We start from the raw sequence: 24,382 nt of genomic DNA, 5'->3' as shown, positions 1-24,382 counted from the left end.
GGAGCACCATCTCTAAAAGAGATTGCGTAGGCAATGTGTTCCACCCCCATAGAAGCCTTGTAGGTTGTCTCTATAGAAGTTTGTGACTTTTTATAATGCTCCAAGAACCACTCATTTGAGTAATCACACTAAGAAGTCTATGTCTACAAAGACTTGAACGTAAGTAGAGGATCTTGGAGTCGAGAATCGTAATGGCTAATTGCCAACCCTCATTTCAATAGTCACACTGTGAAGCCCTTGTCTATTTGAACATAAGTAGAGGATTTGTGAGAAAGAGATACAACGTGCAAGCAAAGAAACAATTGCTGAATACTGAAAGAGATGAACAAGAAAGCAAGAACACAAAACCTCAGTGAATGAAGAAACATGCCATGGAATTGATGTGCCAGAGCACAAGAAGATGAGTACAAGCCACATGGGCGATGGTGACCATTGGAGTGCTTCTAGTCTCCCTCCCTTCAGCGGATGCATATTTGCAAACGAATGAGGAAAGCGGAGAGGAAACACCTATGCTCAAATACTACGAATAAGGCCCATGAAATGTACTAATGCTAATGTGCTCCTTAGATTATGGGTAACAAACACAATGAAATATACAATGATGGGGAACAACAAGCCCCTAGGAATCATCATCATGTGCCGTAGCACAACAATGATATGCTAGAAACTTGTACCACCATAGTACATACAACAATAACAAGCAAAGAGAACCATGGATTCCCAAGTAGTGGGTGATCAAGCTGCCACCAAGGTGCCTTGAAAAGACACTGATGTGAATGTCAATCATACCAAGCCCTAAAAATAGGGAGTAGAAATAGCCGAATTTTGATGCTTGTCATGAAATAGCTCCGCAAAAAGCACATCATGACCATGGATACACTATTGAAGGAGTCCCCTCATGTGGGAATAGATTAGGAGCAAACAATGCTCTTTCTCTAATCCCCCATCATGAACTTGAAAGGCGAACCAACTCGAGGATTTGCGTGACTATATTGCATCGGCGAATGTAGAAAGCCAAGGTGGTAGAGAGTGCCATTATTTTTTGCAATCTAGAGCACCAAGAAACCACGCCACCCGTCAAGATAAAGATATATCCGCTAGTAGACTTGCGAGTATCCAAGTCACCTGCCATGTTTACATCACAATATCCCTGTAGATCCAACCTACCCTTGCCATAGCAAATACATTTTCTTTGTGTGCCCTTAAGGTACCGTAAGATACATTTCACTACTTCCCAATGTGCTTTGCTAGGATTTAACATGAACTTGCTGACAACTCCCACTGCATAAGCAATGTTAGGTCTAGTGGCAACCATAGCATACATGAGTGAACCACAAGCTGAAGCATAAGGAACATCCTTCATAGTACTAGCTGTCTTATCATCTTTTGGGCAATCTGCTTTGCTAAGCTTAAGATAGGGTGGAAAAGGTACACCAAGAGGCTTAGCATCAGCCATAGAAAAACGATCAAGTACTTTGCTGATGTACTTTTCTTGTGAGAGAAATAAGAGTTGTTGCTCTCTATCTCGTGTTACATGGATGCCCAAAATATGTTCAGCTGCACCCAAATCCTTCATAGGAAAGGCTGAATTCAGCTACCTTTTCAATGCATTAATCTAGCTTTTATACTTACCAGCAATAAGCATATCATCCACATAAAGCACAAGTATAATAAGGCTTCCATCATCAGCCTTCTTAATATATAAGTAGTGATCTGTACTACTCCTTTTAAAACCATATGAGAGCATGAAGGCATCAAACTTTTTATACCATTGTCTAGGAGCCTGTTTCAAAGCATACAAACTTCTCTTAAGCTTACATACCAAATGCTCCTTTCCATGTATAACAAAGCCTTAGGGTTATTTCATGTACAGCTCTTTTTCCAGATCACCATGCAAAAATGCAGTTCTAACATCAATTTGATCAAGTTCAAGATCCATAGATGCTACAATGGCAAATAACACTCGAAGAGTGGTCATTTTGACAACAGGAGAAAACACTTCCTGAAAATCAATGCCCTCCTTTTGTGTATAGCCCTTAGCCACAAGTTGGCTTTGTATTTGGGTTTGCCATCCACACATTTGATTTTATAGACCCATTTGTTAGGGATGGCTTTTCTATCCTTGGGCAATGTAACCAAATCCCAATTATCATTCTGATACAATGACTTCATTTCTTCCTGCATGGGTAGCTCCCACTTTTTCTTTACCTCACATGATAAGGCCTCTTTATATGTAAGAGGCTCACCTTCATTTGTGAGCAAAATGCAGTCCAAAGAAGGATCAAATCTTTCTATAGGTCTTTTGACACGTGTAGACCTTCTTACCCAATGATCTATGTTATTAGGTAATGGATCCACATCCAAGGGAATGTCAATGACCTCATTGTTTGGTTGCAGACTGCATGTTCAGGTTGTTGTAATGCAATTTCAGGCTACTGTAATTCATTTTCAGCATGCTGATTTTGGTGCTCAAGCTGATGTTCAGCATCCCCTTGCTATCCATTTTCATCTGGCTCAATAATGATACACTGATTGTCATAATCAGTATCAATAGGAGCTGAATTTTCAGTGTGGCTGATTGTTGCTTAAGTAACTGAACATGCTGAAATTTAACTTTCTTTTTGTTTGAGTCATTAGATGTGACATTTTTTAGTAGCTTTGACTCATTGAATACCACATCTTGGCTGTGTAGCACCTTTTTTATGCTTGGAACCTAAACTCGATAGCCCATTTCACCTTCATCTCCATAACCCATGAAGATGCCTCTATGAGATTTCATGTTAAGTTTGGTTCTACTATCAACAGGTACATGTACACAGCATTCGCAGCGAAAGACTCTTAAGTGGTCATATGAAGCAGGTTTGTCAGACCAAACCTCTTTAGGGATGCCACTTTCAAGTGCACGATGTGGAGATCGGTTGCAAATATGCACCGCGGTTTTAAGTGCCTCTTCCCAAAACAATTGCGAGAGATTAGCGGTGGACAGCATGTATCGAATCTTCTCACATAATGTGCGATTCATTCGCTTAGCCACACCATTAGATGATGGATTGTAAGGAGCTGTAAGCTCTCGTTTAATCCCATTGTCATCACAAAACTTATTGAATTCTTTAGATACATACTCTCCCCCATTATCTGTTCTTATGCATTTTAACTTTAAGCCTTTTTGAGTATTAACCAATGCATAAAACCTTTTAAAAGCATCCAATGCCTCACTTTTCTGCTTAAGGAAGTAGATCCATAACTTCCTAGAATGGTCATTAATAAAAGACACAAAATAACGGAAACCACTATGAGTTTTTATTGACATGGTACAAACATCAGAATGGACTAAATCCAAGATACATGCCTTCCTAGAGGATCCATGAGAGTATGGACTCTTTACATGTTTACCAAGACCACATTCATCACAAAAGTCAAGCTTTGAGCTTTTCACATCAACTCTTCCAAGTGAAGAGAGTGCCTGCAAATTCTTTTGGCTCATATGTTCAAGACGCTTGTGCCATAACTCCATGTGTGACTGTACTTTAGCAACTGGAACAAACTTTCTAGGAAGTGCCTTGTAGTAGGGATAATACAGAGTCCTCTTTTTACCACCTCTAGTGACTAGCATAGATCCTTTCTGGATTTTCCACATATCACCACTAAAAGTAGTGAAGGAACCTTTGCTGTCTAGCTGCCCAATAGAAAGCAAGCTCTTCTTGATGCCAAGAACATACCTAACATTATGAAGAATCAATTTTTGACCATTTTCTAGAGCCACCAGGTGTATGGTGCCCATTCCTTCAATATCACATGCATAATTATTGCCAGGATAGACTTTTCCAAGTTTACCTTTTGTGTAAGTAGAAAAACACTCCAGAGATGGAGTTACATGAAAAGAAGCGCCGTTGTCAACAATCCACGATTGTGACAAACCATCATGAGCTGACAACAAAGCATCTATCACATCTGTTTTAGTGATATACATGTCCTCCACTGTCATAGCAAGCGGATCTGAAAATGCAACCAGCAAATCAGCATATTTATCATCTTCTATTTCCTCAATAACAACACTAGATACCACATTTACTTTTTCTATCTCTTTAGGGGTAGAGCTGCCATCCTTGTCATTCTTTTTACCTTTTGCATTAGCCTGCTTCTTACTTTCTTGTTCCTTTTTAAAGTACGTGCAATCGGGATTTTTATGCCCTTTGCGACCACATTGATAACAAGTTACATCTTGCTGGTTTTCCTTGCTTTTGCTGCGATTTTTGTTTTTATTTGCAGCATTATACCTTTTTTCAGTTCTTCCTCTTACATTGTAGGCTGATCCACTGTTTTCCCCACTTGCCTTGCGTCTAATCTCTTCATTTAGAATAGAACCATGCACACCATCAAATGTCAAGTTGGGGGTATTGCTTAATGACATAACCAATGCTTCCCATGAATCGGGAAAGTTCATGAGCAAGAAGATAGCCTTTAATTTAGAATCAAAAGCTGGCAAACCTGCATCTTGTAACTGATTCAAAATACCAGTGAAAGCATTCAAATACTCTGAGGTAGGCTTGGACTCATCAAGGTTCAAGTCGACCAACTTCCGTATGAGATGTACTTGATTGACAAGAGTTGTATTCTCATAAGTAGCCTTGAGTTTCTCCCAAACTACATAGGCAATATCAAGCCCCTTTATATCAACCAAGATATCATATGTGAGGGCCATTTTAATGTTAGAATGGCCTTTTTATTCATTTTAGCCCAATTCTCATTTGAAAAGCAACAGGCTTATGTTCTTCTAAAGCATCATCACAATCCTTCAGAAAGAGTATACCTTGCATACGATCTTTCCAAAGATCAAAACCATTTCCGTCAAATTTACGAATCTCAAAGAGATTCTTTGTGTTAGATGTAGATGCACTACTAGCCATCTTCAGCAATACACAACTGCAATAAAGGGCTGAATGCTTTCAGCCAATAGCAAGGTTTCTGAATTGTAACAACAAGTACACACTCTTGTACTTCCAAGGTGTCCAAGAAGCAGGTGTTTAGCTGCAAATTTCAGTCTCAAATACTGATTACAGCATATGCATGAATTAAATCTGATACATTTGCATTAAGGATAACTCCCACTTTAGTAATACATCACCAGAATTCCCAAATGCAATGACCCAAATGCTGTATTCATCATTGTTTCACTGCATAATGAGTATTCAGCAATACATGTACCAAGAGAAGCTGCCCTTTTCAACATTTGAAGCATTTGAAACTCTAAAGACTCCCACTCAGTAGTGAATTTGCTGCAAATTTCATTGTCTAGTCTCGAAACGACTAAAAAAAAAAACATCACCAATGTGAAAAGCCCCAAAATTTCTGCAGAGAATCTGCTCCAATTGCATAAATACATCTTCCCGAGCATCAAGTGCGGGTAATGTTGCAGAAATTTCACGATTTCTGCAAAAGCCCCAAATTTTTGGGTCCAAGAGTGCACAATTTCCAAGAAATTGGCTCAACCAAGCAAAAATTTCACTCGCATTTGAGAATCCCCAAAATTTTTGACGCCTGTGTACTCAATGTCTGCAATTTATGGTCCAGAGGTCACTGCAATATGTGTCAGGTACCAAATTTGGGAAAGGCCCTAAATTTTAAGAAACAGATTTGCATAGATTTGTACTCTGTGCTTGTATGTGTGAACACCCAGTACAGAAGGAAAAATAAGATGAAGTAAAAAAACAAGAAAATGGGTTGTTGACTTGCTGTGTGTCGTTTGTGCAGCCCGACACCCTGTCCCCGTCATGCGCAAGCCTTCCGTCGTGTTGCACACCTCCAGTCCCGTCAGTCGTCCTTGCGTCTGACACCCGTTATGCTTGCACCCGACTAGTCGCCCGGCCTGTTATGCCTGCACCCAACTATTGACGCCCGGCACATTAGCTGTACCCAACTAGTCACCCGACCAGTCAGTCGCCTGATACCTGCTTGTCTACTCCTCAATGGCCTGATAGACCGATTGCCTGCTTGCGTGAGCCATTGGCTCTGATACCAATTTGTAGAGTTGAAGCGGAAGCATATAGAGAGAGAGCTGAGAGCAGGCGCAGTAATCAAGGAGTTCAATTACTCAGAGTTGAACAATGTTTGACAATGATAGTGTGAGAGTGAGTCGTCGGATAGGTGTGTACCAGTGTGGTACACACAATGAATAAAAGAATATATTTATACTTAGGGTACGGTACACTTACACCTTTTAGGGTGGGTTCACGTGTGTGAAGTAATATATACACGGGAGAGTGTGAAAAGGGCCTTTACACCCAACAATATGTACTTCAGCCTCTAGACATTTATGGATCTTGAGTCTGTACTGGTTAGAATTTTTTAGTATATACTCATTTTGCGATCAGTCTTAATAAAGATCCTTCAATAGCGAAAATCTACATGAAAATAGAATATTGCACAACAAGCAATCATATCACACCTTAACCACTTAACAGTCTCAAACACTTGACATGTGTGCATGCCTGATGAAGCCTCTTGTCTAAAAGAAAGAGTAAATATAACTATTTTCAGATGTAGTTTCACATGCTATACTGCCCATTTTCTTTTCTCTAACCATGATACAAGGTTCGTTTGCTAAGTGGCATTAAGGTGGAGGAGCAGCAGGTCAAAAAGAAAACCCACAAGGGCAATGCTCACAAGCACCCATGCATGCTTGTTTGATATATTACCTAGAAATTGTGAACAATGTCTGTGGTGACTAGAAATTTGTGAAGATCTTCTTTTTAATGTATATTTCAAAATGGTGCTTTGACTTTGGTAGGCAAGAGAGCCAGCAGGTTCATGCTGTTAGAAATTTTTTTTGATTCGTTATAGTATCTTTTCTTTTGTTCCTGTTTCTTATGATTTTACAGGATAATCCTTCCGACAAAGATGTCAATCAGGGGACACTTGTTGTTTTCAATCTAGATGCATCTGTTTCCAACGATGACCTTCGTCAAATCTTTGGACAATATGGAGAAGTCAAGGAGGTAGCATTTTTGTTTTGATCACTTACAGTGGTATTCTAATTGACATTAAATCTACTTTGACTTACATTGGCATCTATGCATTTTGCAGATTAGAGAGACTCCACATAAGCGCCACCATAAGTTTATTGAGTTCTATGATGTTCGAGCAGCTGAAGCAGCTTTGCGAGCATTGAACAGAAGTGATATTGCAGGGAAGCGAATCAAGCTAGAGCCCAGTCGTCCTGGTGGTGCTCGACGAAGGTTGTGAAAGACCATCATTAATGTACTTATTTCAGTTTAGTGAAGCTGTTGGGACATATCTCACATGTGCATTGCTTCTTCAACTTTATTCAGCTTAATGCAGCAGCTAAGTGTGGACATAGAACAAGAGGAAAACCGTTCATATTGGCAACAATCAGGTTCTCCTGTGGCAAGCTCTCCACCAGGTTAGCTTTGGAGTCTCAAAACACTTTTTTCCCTCTCTTTCTCTGCTTTTTTTTTTCCTTTTTTCCCTCTCTGGGTTGGAGTTGTACGGGCATATCTGCTCTATAATTTGTTCTATAGAAGTGCTGATGTCCAGAGTTACCTTTTGAAACTTAGCTTACTGACAACCTGCCTGTTTCAGGACATATTTCTTCGTGGGGACAATTTGGTAGTCCTGTGGAAAATACCCCTGCTCGGACCCTGCATCCTTCAAGTGGAAGTTATGTTCCTGGGATAAATAAACCCTTCCCTGGATTTTCTGTGACATTACCCCCACCAGTCTCAGTCCGTGTTGGAACAATAGGGAGTTATTTAGGGCAGACCAGTTCAGTGGACGCAAGTTCGCCTTCTATGCCTACTAGCATTGTCATACCTGCTCATCGTGCTCACTCATTACCTGATCACCATAATGGCTCGATGCCCTTTTATAAACCTTGTGGACCTGTTTCTAGAAGAGGTTCTTTATCATCTCATACTAATTTTGATGGCACGGAAGGGTTGCGACTTACAAGAACTACTAGTGGTGCTGGAACTGATGTTTCCTTCTTTGAAAATGCTCCAGGAGGTATTGACAAGAGTTTCCACTTCAGTGTTCTTTAAAAGGTTGTCATATACATTGCAACTTATGATATGCTGGTCTTGTTCGTTGATGCAGCTATTGGTGTTCCAAACGGTGGACTAGGTCATGTAAACTCAGGTCCTGGTGGAAACACATCTTTATCTGGGCCTCAATTCTTGTGGGGGACTTCCAGCTCATATCACCAAATCACTAATCCACATGGATGGGGAACACCTCCTATCAGCCAAAATCTTAATTCTACAAGACATGGCTCAGTTCAACCAATCAGATATACTGGATCTTCTGCTCACTTTGTTAGCACAGGTTTTTCTTCCCATAGATATCATGTTGGGTCTGCCCCTTCAGGGAATCCTTCGAACTTGGAAAGACAGCTCAGTTATCATATGGAGTCACCTGATGCATCCTTTTTTGGCCCTAGCTCCTTAGGGTCTGTTAGTGGAGTGCTTGGTGGTAATGGACTTCCAACAGTGGACAGGAATGGTGCTTTTCCAATCTCTGCAAGTCTAGGAAGCAATGGTGGTTTTGAGAGCAGTCCACCAAATTTTGGAATGATGTTACCTTATCGAAGGGGCTATATGTTTCAGACAGGCATGCCAGGCACTTCTGATGGTTTTGCTGAGCGTGCCAGAATCCGCAGGACAGAGAGTAATGCCTCTCAAACAGATAATAAGAAGCAGTACCAACTTGATATTGATCGCATTTTATGTGGCGAAGATACTAGAACCACTCTTATGATCAAGAACATCCCAAACAAGTAAGGTTTTGAAGCGTGTTATTGATACTTACACCTTTCTGGCCACAAGCATGCTGTGTGTTCTCATATTATCGCATTAGGTAGTTCAGAGGAGTCCGTGCAATTTTGCTGTCTAAATCATGTGTGTATGGAATGACACTTGCAGGTACACCTCCAAGATGCTCTTAGCAGCAATTGATGAGAATCATTGCGGAACATATGACTTCTTGTATTTGCCAATAGACTTCAAGGTACTTTCCTTCATTATAAAAAAAGTTCAAGCTGGTACAGTTGAAACTTGAAACAAAGACCCAGAGAACTACTTTTAGGAAGAGCTTTTTGATTGGTAGTAATGGTCTGATTTTGTGTGCTTTCTTTACGTGCTCTACTCCAGAACAAATGTAATGTGGGCTATGCATTCATCAATATGACCTCTCCTTCCCACATCATTGCCCTCTACCAGGTATGTAAATACTAAAAGTTGAATGGAGAACACAGTTTATGCAAGTCTGCAGCCTTGTTTGAATTTATACCTATGTACCTACGTGCTTGTGCATATGCATTAATCCAAACATGTGGGATCTGTGTACTTTTCAGAAAAAAAAGGAAAAAAGGAGAAAAGGGGGTGGGACCCCCACTTCTTTAGTTTGTTAAGCAATGTATGAAGGGACTATTTCTCAAAGGTGTAGTCATAGAAATCATGTAGAAAATACTGCTTTAAACACATCCATGTGAGGAATATGGACATAACCAGCATAGCTGCTATCACATGTGGTTTTTTCAATGAGCATATAAAGAAACTGTAGGCAACAAAATAATGTTTTTTTATATCCGTATTTCTGAGCACCTCTATCTGAAGTAAGGACTTGAGTACTGTGATAATCTAGGAGAAGATCTGCCAAACAGATCTTTTCCCAAATCCCAGGAAGGAAATCTAGCATTTTACTATTTGGAAAGCCTATCCAAATGAACTCTACTAGCTTGGCAATGCCAAAGTTGGTGAGCACCACCTTTGGAGGCTGTGAGCACATCAGGTAATGAAGTGGAGACAATTTGATGCTCAACCAAATTTCCTGACCAGAATTACTCAAATCACAGAATTACTCAAATCAAACATCACCAAAGAAACACCTTTTGTTTTAAAGCCAGTTTGCTGTCTCAAAATCCTGGTAAAACGTTTTTTTGATAAGTAATCATTTTAATGACTTGCTCATGTGCCAAAGAGCATTAGCATGCTGATCCACTCATGGATGGGCCAAAACGTGCACAAGAATTAGGTGCATCCATTTCATTCAGTTGACAGAGACATTGTTTGGGCTATTCAAAAGTCCTGATCTTTGTTCATGGTTTGCGAGGCATGTCAAGCACATGCCTTTGCTTAGCGTGTGGAAATTGAAGCATCATGATGCATCGTCTATTAATACATCATCAAGACATGTAATGACTGACTGACAGAAAAATTGTAAGTTTTCTCAAGCTCAGAACTGCTAGCGGTTCACAGATCACACTTGAATACATGTAAGAGTCTATCAGATTTTAGAAGGTCATCTACTAGAATAATGAGCATTTCCTTTAGCAAAGGTGAATTGAGGCAGTTTGGTGTTGGGATGTAAAGGTCCTTTATCACCTCCGTGTATTGTACATGTGTATTATTATATTGTACATGTGAATGCACCCTTACATGCCCTAAGTTTAAATACATTTTATTCTTTGTGTACCAACACATTGTTGGTACACCCAAATCATATCGCTCTTTCTTCGTCACTCTCACTCATTTGCACTCTTCTGCTGCTGAAGATCTTCACACTTCCCAATAACCACTCACAACAACTGGTATCCGAGCTGACAGTACAAGCCTGCAGTCATCACTGCACACAGTGCAGTCGTCATTGAGATCGACAGGTCAAACAGGCTGTTGAGGTGCAGGCAATAGCCGCAGGCTACAGTCGCAGTAGAGCAGGCCATTGACACGTGACGAGGAGGATGAGACGGACTGGAAGTGTCAGTCAATAGGCGCCAGCAGGCAGCCGCACGACCAACAGACGATAGGTTCCAACCAACAGGCAGGATGGGTGGACAGGTCATGACAACCAGCATGCAAGTCGACGTGGGGACCAGGCGACAGGCGCATCAGGACGGGGTAGGGTCAATTGCGACGCTAGTGGGCAGGTGATGTGACGGGTTGGCAGGTCCATGGCGCCCCCCCCCCCCCCCCCCCCCCCCCCTCCCTCTTTCTTTTAATCAGAAATTTCTTTTCAATTTTTCTTATCCTCTTGCTCTGACGGGGGTTCATGCATGGAAGCACAGTTTTCAGACTTGTGCAAATTTGAGCTTGGAAATTTGGGGGTTTTCCCAGATCTGATGTTTATGCTTCACAGTGACATTTGTGTCAGAAATTGTATACATTGTGCATGTTGACCTCAGTCAAATTGGGGATTTTGCCAAATTTGTTGGAATTTTGCTCATCCGAGTAAAATTTATTGACATTGGACCTAGAAAAATTGGGGCTTTTCATGTATTGATGAAATTTTTGCTCAGCTTGGTTAGTTGGCTGACATTTACGCATTGTTGGACCTGAAAATTTGGGATTTTGTGTAGATTTTGGTAAATTTCTGCAGTAATTGCCCGTGTGGGGGCTGGTTTATATAAAACAGCAGAGGTTTATTGCTGGTTGGGCAAGAACATTAGTGTATTTGCTGGTTCAGCTTGTGCTCTTGTAGTTCAGTGCATTTACACTTGTGTTTGTGATAAAAATGGCTGCAACTTTTTCTAGTTTTGACATTAAGAGTTTGAAGGAAATCAAACGGTTTGATGGTCAGGGTTTTGACCTTTGGAAAGATTGTATGCAGGGCATACTATTCTTAAAGGATTGTGAGGATGCTTTGCAGGAAGATAAACCTGCACAAAGTCTGATGCAGACTGGGCCAGAGTCAACAAAAAGGCTGTCTTATATAAAGATGGGTGTCATTGATGGCATTTTGACAGACATTAAGGGCTTAGATACTGGTTATGCAATATGGGAGAAGTTAAAAACTACCTATGAGATCACCACACTTGTTTATCAGGTGCATTTAATGCGGAAGTTGGTGAATATACGACTGGATGAGTCCAAGCTTGCGGCTGAGCACTTGAGTGCATTTACTGGTATTTTAAATCAGCTCAAGGATGCTAATCTGGATTTTGATGATAAGTTGAGGGCGATCTTGCTGATCATGACATTGCTTGATTCCTGGGAGACCTTGGTGGTTTCTCTAAGTAATAACACCCCAATCTCTCATATGATGGTGTGAGGGGTTCAATCTTGAATGAAGAAACTAGATGTAAGTCTAGTGGAGAAAGGTAGCAACTCAGCTTACAATGTTAGAGGCAGGGTTGAAAAGAAAAATGCAAATGTTGGACAAAGACGCAAAAGCAAGAGCAAAGGAAAGGAAAAGAGTGATGCTACTTGCTATCAGTGTGGTCGGAAGGGTCACAAGAAGCCTGATTGCAAGTACTACAAGAAGGAACAAGAGAGAAAGAAGAATGCAAGAGACAAAAAGAAGAAAGAGGATAAGACAGATGTATTTGAGGCAGCCAAAGGCAAGGAAAAGGCCAATGTGGCCTCCAGTGTAGTCATAGAGGAGCACTCGGATACAGAGGCTGATGTACTATGTGCAGTAGATTATGATGCCCTTGTATGTCACATGGAGGATATGTAGATTACCAAGGCTGATGTGATTGATGCACTTTTGTGAGCTGATGATGGTGTCACTCAGACTTGGATTGTAGACTTTGGTGTCTCTTTCCATGTAACTCCTTTCTTGAAGTGTTTCGCTATGTTCAATGTAGGAAGTTATGGAAAAGTATATCTTGGAAATAACCATGCTTGCAACATTGATGGGATTGGCACTGTACACTTGTCTTTGGATACTGGGTAAGAGCCTGTGTTCAAAGATGTCAAATATGTGCTTGGCATCAAGAAGAGTTTACTATCTGTTGGTCAGCTCGACTTGCATGGTTACACTATACTATTTGGTAGTGGTTTGTGGAATTGAAAAAGGGTTCCATGCTGATTGCAAAAGAAACCAAGAAGGGCACTTTGTATTGTTTGCACTGTAAAGCTTTGAGTGGCAGGTTTCTTGCAGTTGTTGAAATTGGTTGTCATTTGGAGTTGTGGCACAAGAGATTAGGTCATATGAGCCAGAAAGGACTTGATGGCCTTACCTCTTTGAAGAGGGTTGATGGAAAAGGCTCTAAACTTGAATTTTATAGTGACTGTCAGTTTGGAAAGCCAATGAAAAATTCCTTTTACTGTGGTGTCTCCCGTAAGTCCAATGTCTTGGACTTAGTGCATTCTGATGTATGTAGTATGCCCATGAAATTGTCGGGTGGTATTGCATATTTTGTCTCTTTTATTGATGGTTGTTCCAGGAAGATTTGGGTTTATCTGTTGAAAAAGAAAAGTGAAGTGTTTGCTGTTTTTAAAACTTTTCATGCATTTGTGACCACTCAGACAAGTAGAAAGTTGAAATGCTTGAGAATTGATAATGGGCGTGAGTCACATCTATTGAGTTTAAGTCTTTTTGTGACTTGCATGGAATCAAGAGGGAGCTTATAGCTTCTTACAGCCCTTCTTCAAATGGGGTGGTTGAAAGGTACAATAGGACTTTATGTGAAAGAGTGCGGTGCATGCTGTCCATTGCTAATCTCCCTCATGAATTTTGGGGAGAGGCACTTAAAACGGTGGTTCACATTTGCAACCGCTCTCCAAACAAGTCCTTAAATAATGGCATCCGTGAGGAGTTTTGGTTTGGCAAATCGGCCTCATATGACCATATACCATAGTTACCTGGAACGGGGAACTGGATCCCTTGGAACGGGGGAAATGTCCAAGGTCAAGGAATGAGAACAAGGGGAAAGGGCACATGTCTTAAGTCCCCCAAATATGCCCTGCATGACCCAAATTGCCCCAAAGAATGTCCCTCTAATTTCCCCAATACCCTTCAATGCTCCAAATTGTCCCAAATGTCCCAAAATTGACTTGATTATCCCCGTAGCTCCAAATTGCCAATTGCCCCAATTATCCCAATTTTCCTTGAAATTAGACAATATAAATGGATAATTACCTTGGAATTGAGGATAGGCTGAAATTTGATTGTGATTTGTAAGAGTTGAGAATGCATCAAATTTGAACTTTGCATGGACTCCTGATTGGCTTGTGGGTTGTCTTGACACTTTGAATCTTCAACCACAGAGAGAGAGAGAGAGAGAGAGAGAGAGAGAGAGAGAGAGAGAAAGTCAAGGGGAGAAGCGATGGCGCATGCTCGCGACCTGCCACCTCATTGCCATCCGTGGCCTGGTTCCCCCCGCGTACAGACGCCATAGGCCGTCGCCTGCCCATCGTTCGTCTTGAAGGCTGGAGTCCCTGCTATCGCCCGCCTATATCGCTAGCGTTCGGCTCACGCGACTTGCTCCTCAGCGCCGTCGTGGTCCTTGTGCCGTTTCCCTGACCACTCCCTTTGCCACGCCTGCAGCCGCCCGTCTGCTTTCGTCTGCCCTGTAGTCTGCAGTCCCATCGCCCTGTGCTACCTCGGACGCCTGTCTGGCCGTCGCCTGCCCTGTCGCCTGATCTTGACACCCCTCGCCTGCCCCGTCGCCTATCCTAGAGCCTGCCCCATCGCCTGCCCCGCCGCCTGCACTGTCGCTTGCCTCTGAAGCCCCGTGGGCTCTGCGCTTGCGTTTTGCCTGCGCTTCGCCCTTTCGCCCTGTGCGTTAGGGTTTCTGCTGACGCCTGGCTCCTGCCCTGTGCCCCCGACTGTCCCCCTCTGCCATCGACTGCCCGCCCCGTGCTCCACCCTCCTGCCCCTGCATTGTTAGGGTTGTGCCCTGCCGCGCGCCCTCTTGGGACAGGTCGCGACTGTGGAGGACAAGGTTGCGTTTCCCGCTCTCCACCGCGCGTCAGTCCTCCTTCGAGATCCAATCATGATACAAGATGGCTGGTCTGGATCTGGATTTCATAGACCAAACGGTGGCAGCACTTGGCCCGGATTCTGATACTGAGGAACCTGAGGATATGGTTCCGTGCACCGAAGAGATGCCCCCTGGTCCTGACATCTAGCCTGCGGATAAACGTACCAAGTATACTTCGGAAGAGACAGTGGTTCATCAGGATCGTTCCTATGCTCAGGTTGCTTCGGATTCTGTGGACTCTCAGGATGTTGACTGGGAGCATTTGCTGGAATTTGCCAACACTCTGCTTGGCGATTATGTTCAACATAATCAGGAAGTCTTTCTTGACTCTGCACCTAATGATGTTTTGGAAGCCACTGTGGACCCAAAAACTGTCCTACGCTCCTTTTCGGTGTTTTATGATCACGCTGTGATACTATTCTTCACTGGTCGAATCCCACTGCTTTCCCGTATTCGCCAGTGGCTGCATAGTCTGCTACAAGGGGAATGTGTTGAAGAGATTTTTGTCGGGGCCCGAGGTTTTTTTGAGGTCCTGTTGAAATCTAAGACGCACCCTGCTGCTCTCCTGTCTAAACTGCCTTTGTTTTTTGATCGCCGGTTGGTTCATGTTGTTCCATGGCGCCCAATGGCAGATTTTCAGCGTCTGCTGCAACGTGAATGCCCTGTGTGGGTAGAAGTGGAAAATTGTCCGGCTGTTTATTGGCCACTGTTGAAGGATGCTATGGCCGCTGTGGGCACTGTTCTGGTCCCTCCAAGTCTAAGGGCTGTGAATCGCAACCGGTTGTGTATGTTATGGGACACTGCAAGGAAAAGGCCTGCTTGGTTACGTCTCAATTGCTCTGGCATGCATCTGTTACACTTTCGTTTGAAATGGGGCAATTTTGCAGGACATTGCTTTTCCTGTGGACAATTGGGGCATTTTATGGCCGAATGCCCGGAGCAGCAACACACTTCAGATGTTGGCCATGTTGCGCCGCCCATGGAAGATATGGTGTGTGATGCTCCGTCGTTGGATACTATCCACCCGTCTAAAGTTCTGGACAAAGGTAAACAATAGGTTTCGGGTCTGGATTCCCGTGCCACTGATTGGGTTGAAGTACATGCAAAAAAAGGCAACAGGATTGTTGCTGGCATGGAGAATACTGTGCCTACTACCTCACAAGATTTCATGCGTATCTATATGCGCAGGAAGGAAATGTTGTTTTCAGAGCGCACTGCTCCTGCTATGGTTTCCTCTGCCCCCCGTCCTCAGCCCGCCAGGAAAATGTATTCGGATCGTCCAAAGGGTCCACTTGCTAAGCTGGCTTTTGATACTAGAGGCAACGTCATTACCCCGTGGGATCGTCGTTATCCTCGTTCCATTCCCAAGTCAGCAGATATGCCGTCTACCTCCAAATCTGATCCTCAGAATTCTTTTGCTGTGTTGGCGGATTTCTTGGACGAGGGAGTCCTGGACATTCTCGCAGAAAAAGTCAAATCGAGGCAAGCTGTGCCTCCTACCTGATTTTGTTTTGAATACACATGAAAATAGCCACGTGGAATGTGCGAGGAATTTGTTCTCGACACAAGCAACATGCCATGTGGACTATATTGTATGAGAATCAGTGGGATGTCCTGTGCGCTGTTGAGCACAAGAGTCACGGAGAAGCCGGAAAAGTTGTGGATTGCCATGGCTTTCGTTTGTTCTATGCAGGGACACAGGCCATGCATTATTCAGGTGTGCTCATGATTGTACATGACAAATATCAGCCTGTTCTTATTAAAAATGATGTACATGGCCGCTTTCTGGTGATTGAAATTTTATTCGAAGGGAAGATCTTATGGTTACTTGGCCTCTATGCTCCGAATGATCCGTTATCTCGTCGGGAGCTTTGGCAGACTTTGTAGACCTCCTTGTCACTTGGCAGACGGGGCTTCTTGATGGGGGATTTCAATATGTGTGTTGCTTCCCAGTCCACATCGGAGCATTCGGTAATGGATGCGCCGGAAAGTCGTATGTGGCATGAGTTGGCTCTTGTTGTTCTTAAGCAAGATCTTTGGTCGTGGCTACACCCGTCTTCTATAGGGTTTACTTTTCATTCTGCCCAGTATGCAACAACATGGTCGCGGTTGGACCGCATATACATCATGCAGAATGATGATTTTCTTCCCGAGATGCTCGAAATAAAAGTGTTGTAGCAATATGCCTTGTCGGACCATTTCCCTCTGCAGCTTGAGCTGCTTGCACAACCCATTGCACCTTTCAAGCAATTTCTGGAGAGACTCCCTTTGCGTTTCAACTCGTCTTACTTGAAGCATGCAATCTTTCAGGGCTATATGCAGCAATTGATTGATAGATTCTTCTTGGACTTCTCCTCTCAGGGCACTGCTTCATTTGAAAGATTGCTCTCTAATGTGCAGCGGTTGCTCGGCAGTATGGGATCTATCATGCCTCTCTTTGTCGGCGGCGTCGACAAGCAGCAGAGGACCTGTTGGCTTTGGTTCGTTCTCTGCTGGTGGACACTCCGGATGATGCATTTCTGCTAGCACTGGCAATGCGGGTGGCTGATCTTATTAAAGAGTTTCAGCTGAAATCGTATCACAGGCCAAATTGCAACATCTGACGGAGACTTTGCAAGATAGTGCGTGTCAGACTCATAAGTTCTTTCGAGCTTTCCATGCCTCTCCTGCTCGAGAGAATATGACCAGACTCGAGGATGCAGAAGGCCACCTTATCCTGGATCCGCAGACTATTGTGCATATGTGCAGGAATTATTTCCGCGACCTTCTTGGTTCCACTTCTCCACCTTTAGCCCAAATTACTCAAGCCCGTTCGATTTTTTATGACCTGGTCCGCAATCAGGTTCTGCAGGACATGCAAGCTACTATGGAGTCAGATATTTGTGAGGCAGAGGTTATGGACGTTTTGTTACACTTGCCCAAGGATAAAAGTCCGGGTTGGGATGGTCTCACCAATGAGTTCTTTGAGGCTTTTGCTACCCAACTGGCGAAACCATTGAAGGCTTTGTTTCAGCAGGTGTGGGAAACGGGGATCATGCCTTCCTCATGGAAAGAAGGACTTTCTGCTTCCAAAGGTTCCTTCGCCGTCTACGTTGAAACAGTGGCGCCCAATTTCTTGATGGATTCTATGTACAAAATCTTTTCCAAAGTAATGGCGAATCGGCTCCATAAGCATCTCCCTGCCATTGTGCACCGTCTCCAGTATGGTTTCATTAAGGGCCGAAACATTCTGCACAATGTATTAAATGCACAACTGACAATTGATTATGCAAGGCATTCTAATCAGGAGGTCGTACTGATTTAACTGGACCTGGAAAAGACTTTTGACTATCTGGACTGGTCTTTCGTTGCTGAACTTATGTTTGCTATGGGCTTTGGTGCTCGGATGTCTCGTCTAATCTACACCATCAGTGCTGCGGCGTCTTCGCGAGTCATGCTGAACGGAGGTGTTACTGAGCCATTTGTCCTTGCCCGCTCTGTCAAACAGGGGTGCCCTTTGAGCCCTCTCTTCTTTTCCCTTGCGACGCATCCAGTTCTTTCGATGTTATCTCATATGGCAGCTTCTACTCACCGGATTGTCGCTTCCTACTGGACAGCAATTCATTAGTCAATCCCTGGCTGATGATAGCTTTATGATTTTGTGTGCGGACAAGGATAACCTTCGAAAAGCATTGGATGTTTGGGCTCTCTTTGGTCAGGCGTCCAGCCTTCGCATCAATGCGTTCAAATCAGCCATTCTCAGCTACACGGAGTCGGATTTGCAGTCCTTGGACTGGCAGGGTATGGTTGTTCCTCGTGGCTCCATTGTCAAGCATCTTGGGTACTCTTTGGGTGTTGATGTTCCCCCAAAGCAGCTTCTGAGTGGATTTCTCAGAAAATGGTGGCTAAGTTTCTGTATTGAAAGTCTCAGGCCTGGCCCTTCCATGTTCACCTCAAAGTAGCCCAGACAATTATGTTGACAATGCTCACATATTTCTTGCCATTGCTGCCCTGGACTACTACGACTCTGAATGCTCTTACTCAGTCTATTCGTTTCATGCTATGGAAGAAGGACTCATTGCATGCAGGTATTTCCTGGATTTCTTGGTCGGATGTGTGCACCCCCAAACGCATGGGTGGAGGAGCTATTTTAGATGCCCAAACTCACATGCTGGCACTCCGTTGGTCTCTTTTCCGCCCCATGTGCTCGGATCATCATCCGTGGGTCGTTATAGCCCGTTATTTCCTTGAGGACCATGGGCTTCTGCATGGCAATACCCAAATCCGGAGTTCTTGGTGGCATGTTCTTAATGTTGATTCGCGGTTCTCCAGTTCTTCTTCATTGCTGCTTACTCATTTGGTATGTTCCTGGAAACTGGTCCTCCAGAAGGCTCAGTGGCATCCAGCGGAGGATCGCTTAGCTACTAACTCTTTTCAATTGGAGTTGCTGGCAGTCTCGCGTTTATTCATGGGAAGGTAAACACGAGCTTAGACCACAATTCAACCGGATGGCACGTTTGGGCTTATCTTCAGTCGCGGATGCCACCCTTGCCAGTCGCAATGTGCTAATATCGTTTCCTACAGCTAGGAGGCTTTTCAGGATCCCTCGTGGATATAGGCATTTATGGGAACAGCTTTTGACGGTGCTCCAGAGCATCTAGTTCTATTGGGAAGTGGAATGGATTGTTTGTTGTCCCATAATGTATCGAATAGCCATCTAGGGACTATTTTAGCTGCCCAAATAGCAGCCCTCTCATCGGTCACTTCATCATCAGCAATGCCTTGATCAATGGACTGAAAATCAGACTGCTGTTCAGCATGTGTTTGCAACAGATTTTGCTGTTGTAAACCCTCAATAGGTTGCTAAAATTGACCAAAATCGGGTGCACTTTGTTGAAATAATGGCAACAAACTGTCAAACATGTCCATAGATCCCAGTTGGGCTGATTTTTGCAGTCCATGAAGGGCTTACTAGCATGTTCAACGAATACCACATCTCTACTAACAAAAATCTTGTTCATAAAAGGTTGGTACAAGCGGTACCCTTTCCTTTCTGTACCGTAATCAATGAAAATGTGCCAATGACTCTTGTAGGAGTTGGTTGAGAGAGATGTCGGTGTGTGTTGTCCATTGGGGATTGATCTGGAGTACACTGAACCACCAATTGAAGCAGATACCAATGAAGAAAAGTGCTGAAAATGCAAAAACGACATGCTACAGATGATTATGACATCAACAAGTTGGAGTCAATAGGCTGAAAGGTGATAACTGGAGATGAGCATGACAGCAGGCTGAATGGAGATGAGAGCAATTAGGGCAAAACACATTGTGAAGAAGTTAAGATGATGAAGGTGACAACTGAGGATGGCCACGGTAGAGATTAGAAATGAATGTGGCAACATTTTGGGATGGAACATTGGTTGGATGAGTCGCTAGACTGATGGGCGCCAATTGAGGATCACCACGACAACAGCTAGATGAGGCACCTGATGGATGGAGGTTGGGATGAACTAGGATAACTTGCAAAACAAGGGATGCAACTTGCAAGTGATGTAGCACACTCTATTTATAGATGAAGAACCAACCAAAAATAGGGAGTTTGCTCATGTGACAATGAAACACATTGAGTGAATTTGAGTTTTAGGGCTGTTTAATGATCTAACGAAGGATTAATGTGTAATGAACCTTTGTTAGCATAACATCTCTCACTGCAATCCATCAGGATACACCAATCTCTACCTCTAAAGTAGAGGTTAGAGAGCTTGAGTATGATGACGAGGGCAATGCCTGGAGTGTGGGTGATTTTACTGAGGTGTGCATCCTCTAGTAGTATTGATGCTTCTTCTAATGGTGGTTATGGGAGTAAGAAGAGCATGTAGAATCTAGATCCTTGGCACTTGCTCTCAAGTCTTCTCTCTCCTTTGTGCACACTACTTTTTGTATGAGATGGCCTACTTTGGACTCCTATAATACATTCGGACTCTCTTTTGGTATCTAAAATTGAGTCTTTGAAGCAATTAATAGAGACTATAAATGCTTAAAGTGTATTGTTTTAATGTGTCTCAAGCTTCAACTTTCAACATTAAGTCTAGCCTATAGGACTTTGCCTTAAATTATGTGCATAATTTTTTAAATCAGATGTAGCATTGACGTTTAAAGTTTAAGACTTTTGAGTCCAATTGGTATTGTACTAACATTTGGAGATACGAGTTGTAAAAAGTAGGTTGAACCATGAGCATATGGAGCTGTGTTCTGGGAGCCTTCCCAGCAATAGAAATTGCATTGGTGGGGTTTCCTGCTGAAGGCATAAGCCAGCTTTGGGCTTGTTTGCAGCAAGCATTGGACTTGACTTAATGGCTTCATGACGAGTCTCAGGCACACTATTTAGGAAATACTTATTTTACTTTTTGACCAGCACTTGGATCCATTATTCTTTCTCCATCAAGGCACTTTTTTTGCCATCATCATTTTGTTCTTCTCTTCTTACTAGGTCTTTGCAACATTTGCTATATGATTGCATATCCCCTGGTGATGTAGATATGTGTTCTCCTCAGTATTATTTTTCTGGTTCTCACCATCCTGGTTGTACTACCCTTTGTAGAGTATTTACCATTTAATCAGAATATTGCTCTCAGAAGAAAAAATTGTGTGGGTCAAGGTAGGGTTGCAGTCCATGCAACTGAAATTGGACTGTTCTATCTGTTTTTCTCTCTTGGGAAGGACCATTGGTGACTGCTTCAGTTTCTCTAAGTAACTGAAGTAGTCCATTAAGTCTGGCTGTCTTACTCAACACAATACAATCAAACTCTCAAACATGTGTTTTCTGGCAGGCATTTAATGGAAAGAAGTGGGAGAAGTTTAACAGTGAGAAGGTTGCCTCTTTAGCATATGCACGCATTCAAGGGAAAGCTGCTCTTGTTGCTCATTTTCAAAATTCAAGCTTGATGAATGAGGATAAGCGGTGTCGGCCTATCCTTTTCCATTCTGAAGGACCTGAAGCAGGTGTTCAGGTATTTGGAATGATTTCTCTTTCTATTTTATGATAATCGGAAGACGGTATTGTTTTGGTTTCTCGCTATTTTTCTTGTGATTAAAGGATGTGAATGTATATCTTGTTATCTGGTAGGAGCAGTCTGGTACGTCAGCTAACAACAGGGAAAGGGTACCTAGAGAACTCGGAGAATTTATGGAGGCGAGTAACACAAGTCTCCTGACAGGAGCTACTGGATCAGGACTTGAACAGATCTCAGCGAATTCTCTGGAGAAGACAGGAAATTAGGATTCTGTTAAGAGTTGTAAAAATTTGTACTTCTGAAAACCAGTCTTAAGATTTTGATCTGGCTGTATAGAGATGAGTCAAAGCATGGAATGGTATCCTTGTATAAAGAAATGCATGTTGATACCTTCATTTGTGACGTCCCATGTAATCTTTGTCCCTTGAGGTGAAGGGATTGTACAAATGGAGTCATTCAGCGATTTGTACAAAGGCATGCACAAAAGTTGGCAACTGTGGATCTGAGTTTAGTGGTGCCAGAAATTTTGACAAGTCCTGGATATCACTCGTTGAGGCGTGGGAACCGCTTCAAAATGTACAGGCGGACTACCAAGTCGTTGCAGTCCATAGCATGCTACCAGTGCATTGCAATTCTTTGGTTTTGTAATTTTGTAGAAGCCACTAAGTGGACTGGAAGAGAGATGTACATTATCTAGTAATTGTAATGAATGGTTGTACTGCATAAAGCTGCTTTGCAATCAGATTGACCTATTGTATTGTATCACCTTGTAGTCTTAGGAATTTTGAACATTACTCGGACTTGTGAAGGATGCTTTGCTTGTATGACATTTTTAACTTTGATCAGCTTGAGTTTCGTTGTGAAGTAGCAAGTAACCATTCAATGAAATACAACTTAATTCTAAATGAGATAGATTTGCAGGTTGGCTCATCTGCCTTGGCCTGTGAAATAGTAGATTTTGGAATAGTTTAGTATGTTTCAAATCACCTCATTGATTGTGTGCGGTTGTTTTATATTTGTCACAGTGAGGTGTGTTGGCTGTAGCCTTTCTTACTGGAGCACAAAGATCATATCTGATTTTAGGTAAGGAAGCACTCTAGCAGAGATACTGATCATTCATGCTTGTGGCCCTAAAGTTAAGACATTTTCCGCATGTAGAGATACCATGCATACAGTAGCTTTCATTTTTTAATTCTTTATTTTGGAGGCACTCCTTTGTAAAAATGGAGTGGGGTGTCTACTCAAACCTAATCTTTGTCCTTAAACAAAAGGAGATTATTTTGATAACCACCTAAGTCAATATGGAGGCAAAATACAAGCGCTGTAAATGTAAAAACATTGTTGAGCTATCTGTTCACAAGAGCATGCAAGGTGGGCTGTGTAAAAAGTCAATCTGATGGTCAACAATGTGTGATGATTTGTGAATCAAAGTGGAAGGTTATACTTCAAAATTTGCATAGCAAGAAAGCCATGTATACTTGAGTCTCAGTGTATTCTCTGCTGTCATCTCACAGTAGGGGGATCAGGGATTATTGTCCAGAGCTTGAAATAGTCGGTGCTGCAAAAAGATCTAAGCACTTAATGACGGTCTCTGACAGTCCAAAGGTACGGAACTATAATGCTAGGAATCAACTCCTGTATGCACGATGCTCAAGTCAAGTCTTGTATGGGAATGATGCCTTGACTTATCTCTGATTGTGGCCCAATCTACATCTACCTAGTCACTATCATAACAATGTAAGAGCTTTTCTCCAAACCTCATGTGCTCTTGGGTACTCCCAAAGCTAGTGTTTGTCTCCTCTTGCTCTATATCCCCAAGCCACGTCCACCTAGTCACTATCATAACAATGGAAGAGCTTTTCTCCAAACCTCCTCAGCTCTTGGGTAGTCCCAAAGCTAGTGTTTGTCTCCTCTTGCTCCATATCCTCTCATCTTTTGTCTTTGTTCTTATCGGAATTTCTATATTTGCTATGTGTACAGGTGCATGTGTGTGGTTCCGTGTGGGTTTCTGTTATATGAGAGAAAGAAGGCTAAAACAAAAATGCCACCGTCATAGACACAATTTAGTGCAACTTCTAGATGCAATTGAAAGGCAAGACAAGGTTGCTTATGAGGCTTGGCAAGCACCTATAACCTATTGCTGCTTGTAAGCATAATTTGAAGTCTGAAAATTGTATAGTCCAATGCTGTAGGGCAGACCTTTCTGCTGTACACTTCTATGATCGTTAATAGATTGTAGATGGAAATTGTAAAAATACACATACCATATGGATTTTCATGGAAGGAGAGCACAAGATCCAGTAGTTGCAATGAAGAACTACGATGTGGCTTTGCATGCTGATATGGGTGTCATGTAAGATACTTGAAACTTGTCACATCATTTATGATTCCAGTCATGTGTATGTGTTATGTTTAATTTCTGAATTATGTGTTAACTATAATATAAGAGGAATCCAAGTAAATGGAGGCTTTTTGGGCACTACACGTATCATGCAACCACAAACTGTTTCCTTTGAAGAACAGAATCAACAAACTTTACCTGGCCAGTCTGGTCACTTTTTGCCGTTGTGATCAAGTCTATGTTGAATCGGATCACTATTCTGGAGTTGCAATGCCAGTGCAGCATGCTCTTCAGTCGTTGTGATGATGCCTCGGGCAAATGGATGGTTAT

At 42.6% G+C, this 24,382-nt stretch overlaps 1 protein-coding gene across 1 annotated transcript in view; it reads left to right on the top strand.

Moving 5' to 3' along the window:
• The window catches only part of LOC148026707 (protein MEI2-like 2), a 65,776-nt gene extending 43,257 nt beyond the window's left edge, over window positions 1–22,519 (top strand). Inside the window, exons 5-13 of the mRNA XM_087691194.1 lie at window positions 6,879–6,995; window positions 7,084–7,235; window positions 7,329–7,420; window positions 7,600–8,022; window positions 8,113–8,791; window positions 8,937–9,021; window positions 9,165–9,233; window positions 21,529–21,708; window positions 21,825–22,519. Of these exons, the coding sequence (XP_087547320.1) occupies window positions 6,879–6,995; window positions 7,084–7,235; window positions 7,329–7,420; window positions 7,600–8,022; window positions 8,113–8,791; window positions 8,937–9,021; window positions 9,165–9,233; window positions 21,529–21,708; window positions 21,825–21,977 (1,950 nt within the window). The 3' untranslated portion in view covers window positions 21,978–22,519. The remainder of the gene's footprint in view (window positions 1–6,878; window positions 6,996–7,083; window positions 7,236–7,328; window positions 7,421–7,599; window positions 8,023–8,112; window positions 8,792–8,936; window positions 9,022–9,164; window positions 9,234–21,528; window positions 21,709–21,824) is intronic.
• The last annotated feature ends 1,863 nt before the right edge of the window (window positions 22,520–24,382 follow it).

The sequence above is a fragment of the Lygodium microphyllum genome, chromosome 13 (assembly GCF_053477565.2).
Source record: "Lygodium microphyllum isolate KBCC chromosome 13, Lygodium_microphyllum_v1.1.10, whole genome shotgun sequence".
In the NCBI taxonomy this organism is placed as follows: domain Eukaryota; kingdom Viridiplantae; phylum Streptophyta; class Polypodiopsida; order Schizaeales; family Lygodiaceae; genus Lygodium; species Lygodium microphyllum.
The sequence above is the reverse complement of the archived record's forward strand: the minus strand, read 5'-3'. Positions and strand labels throughout refer to the sequence as shown.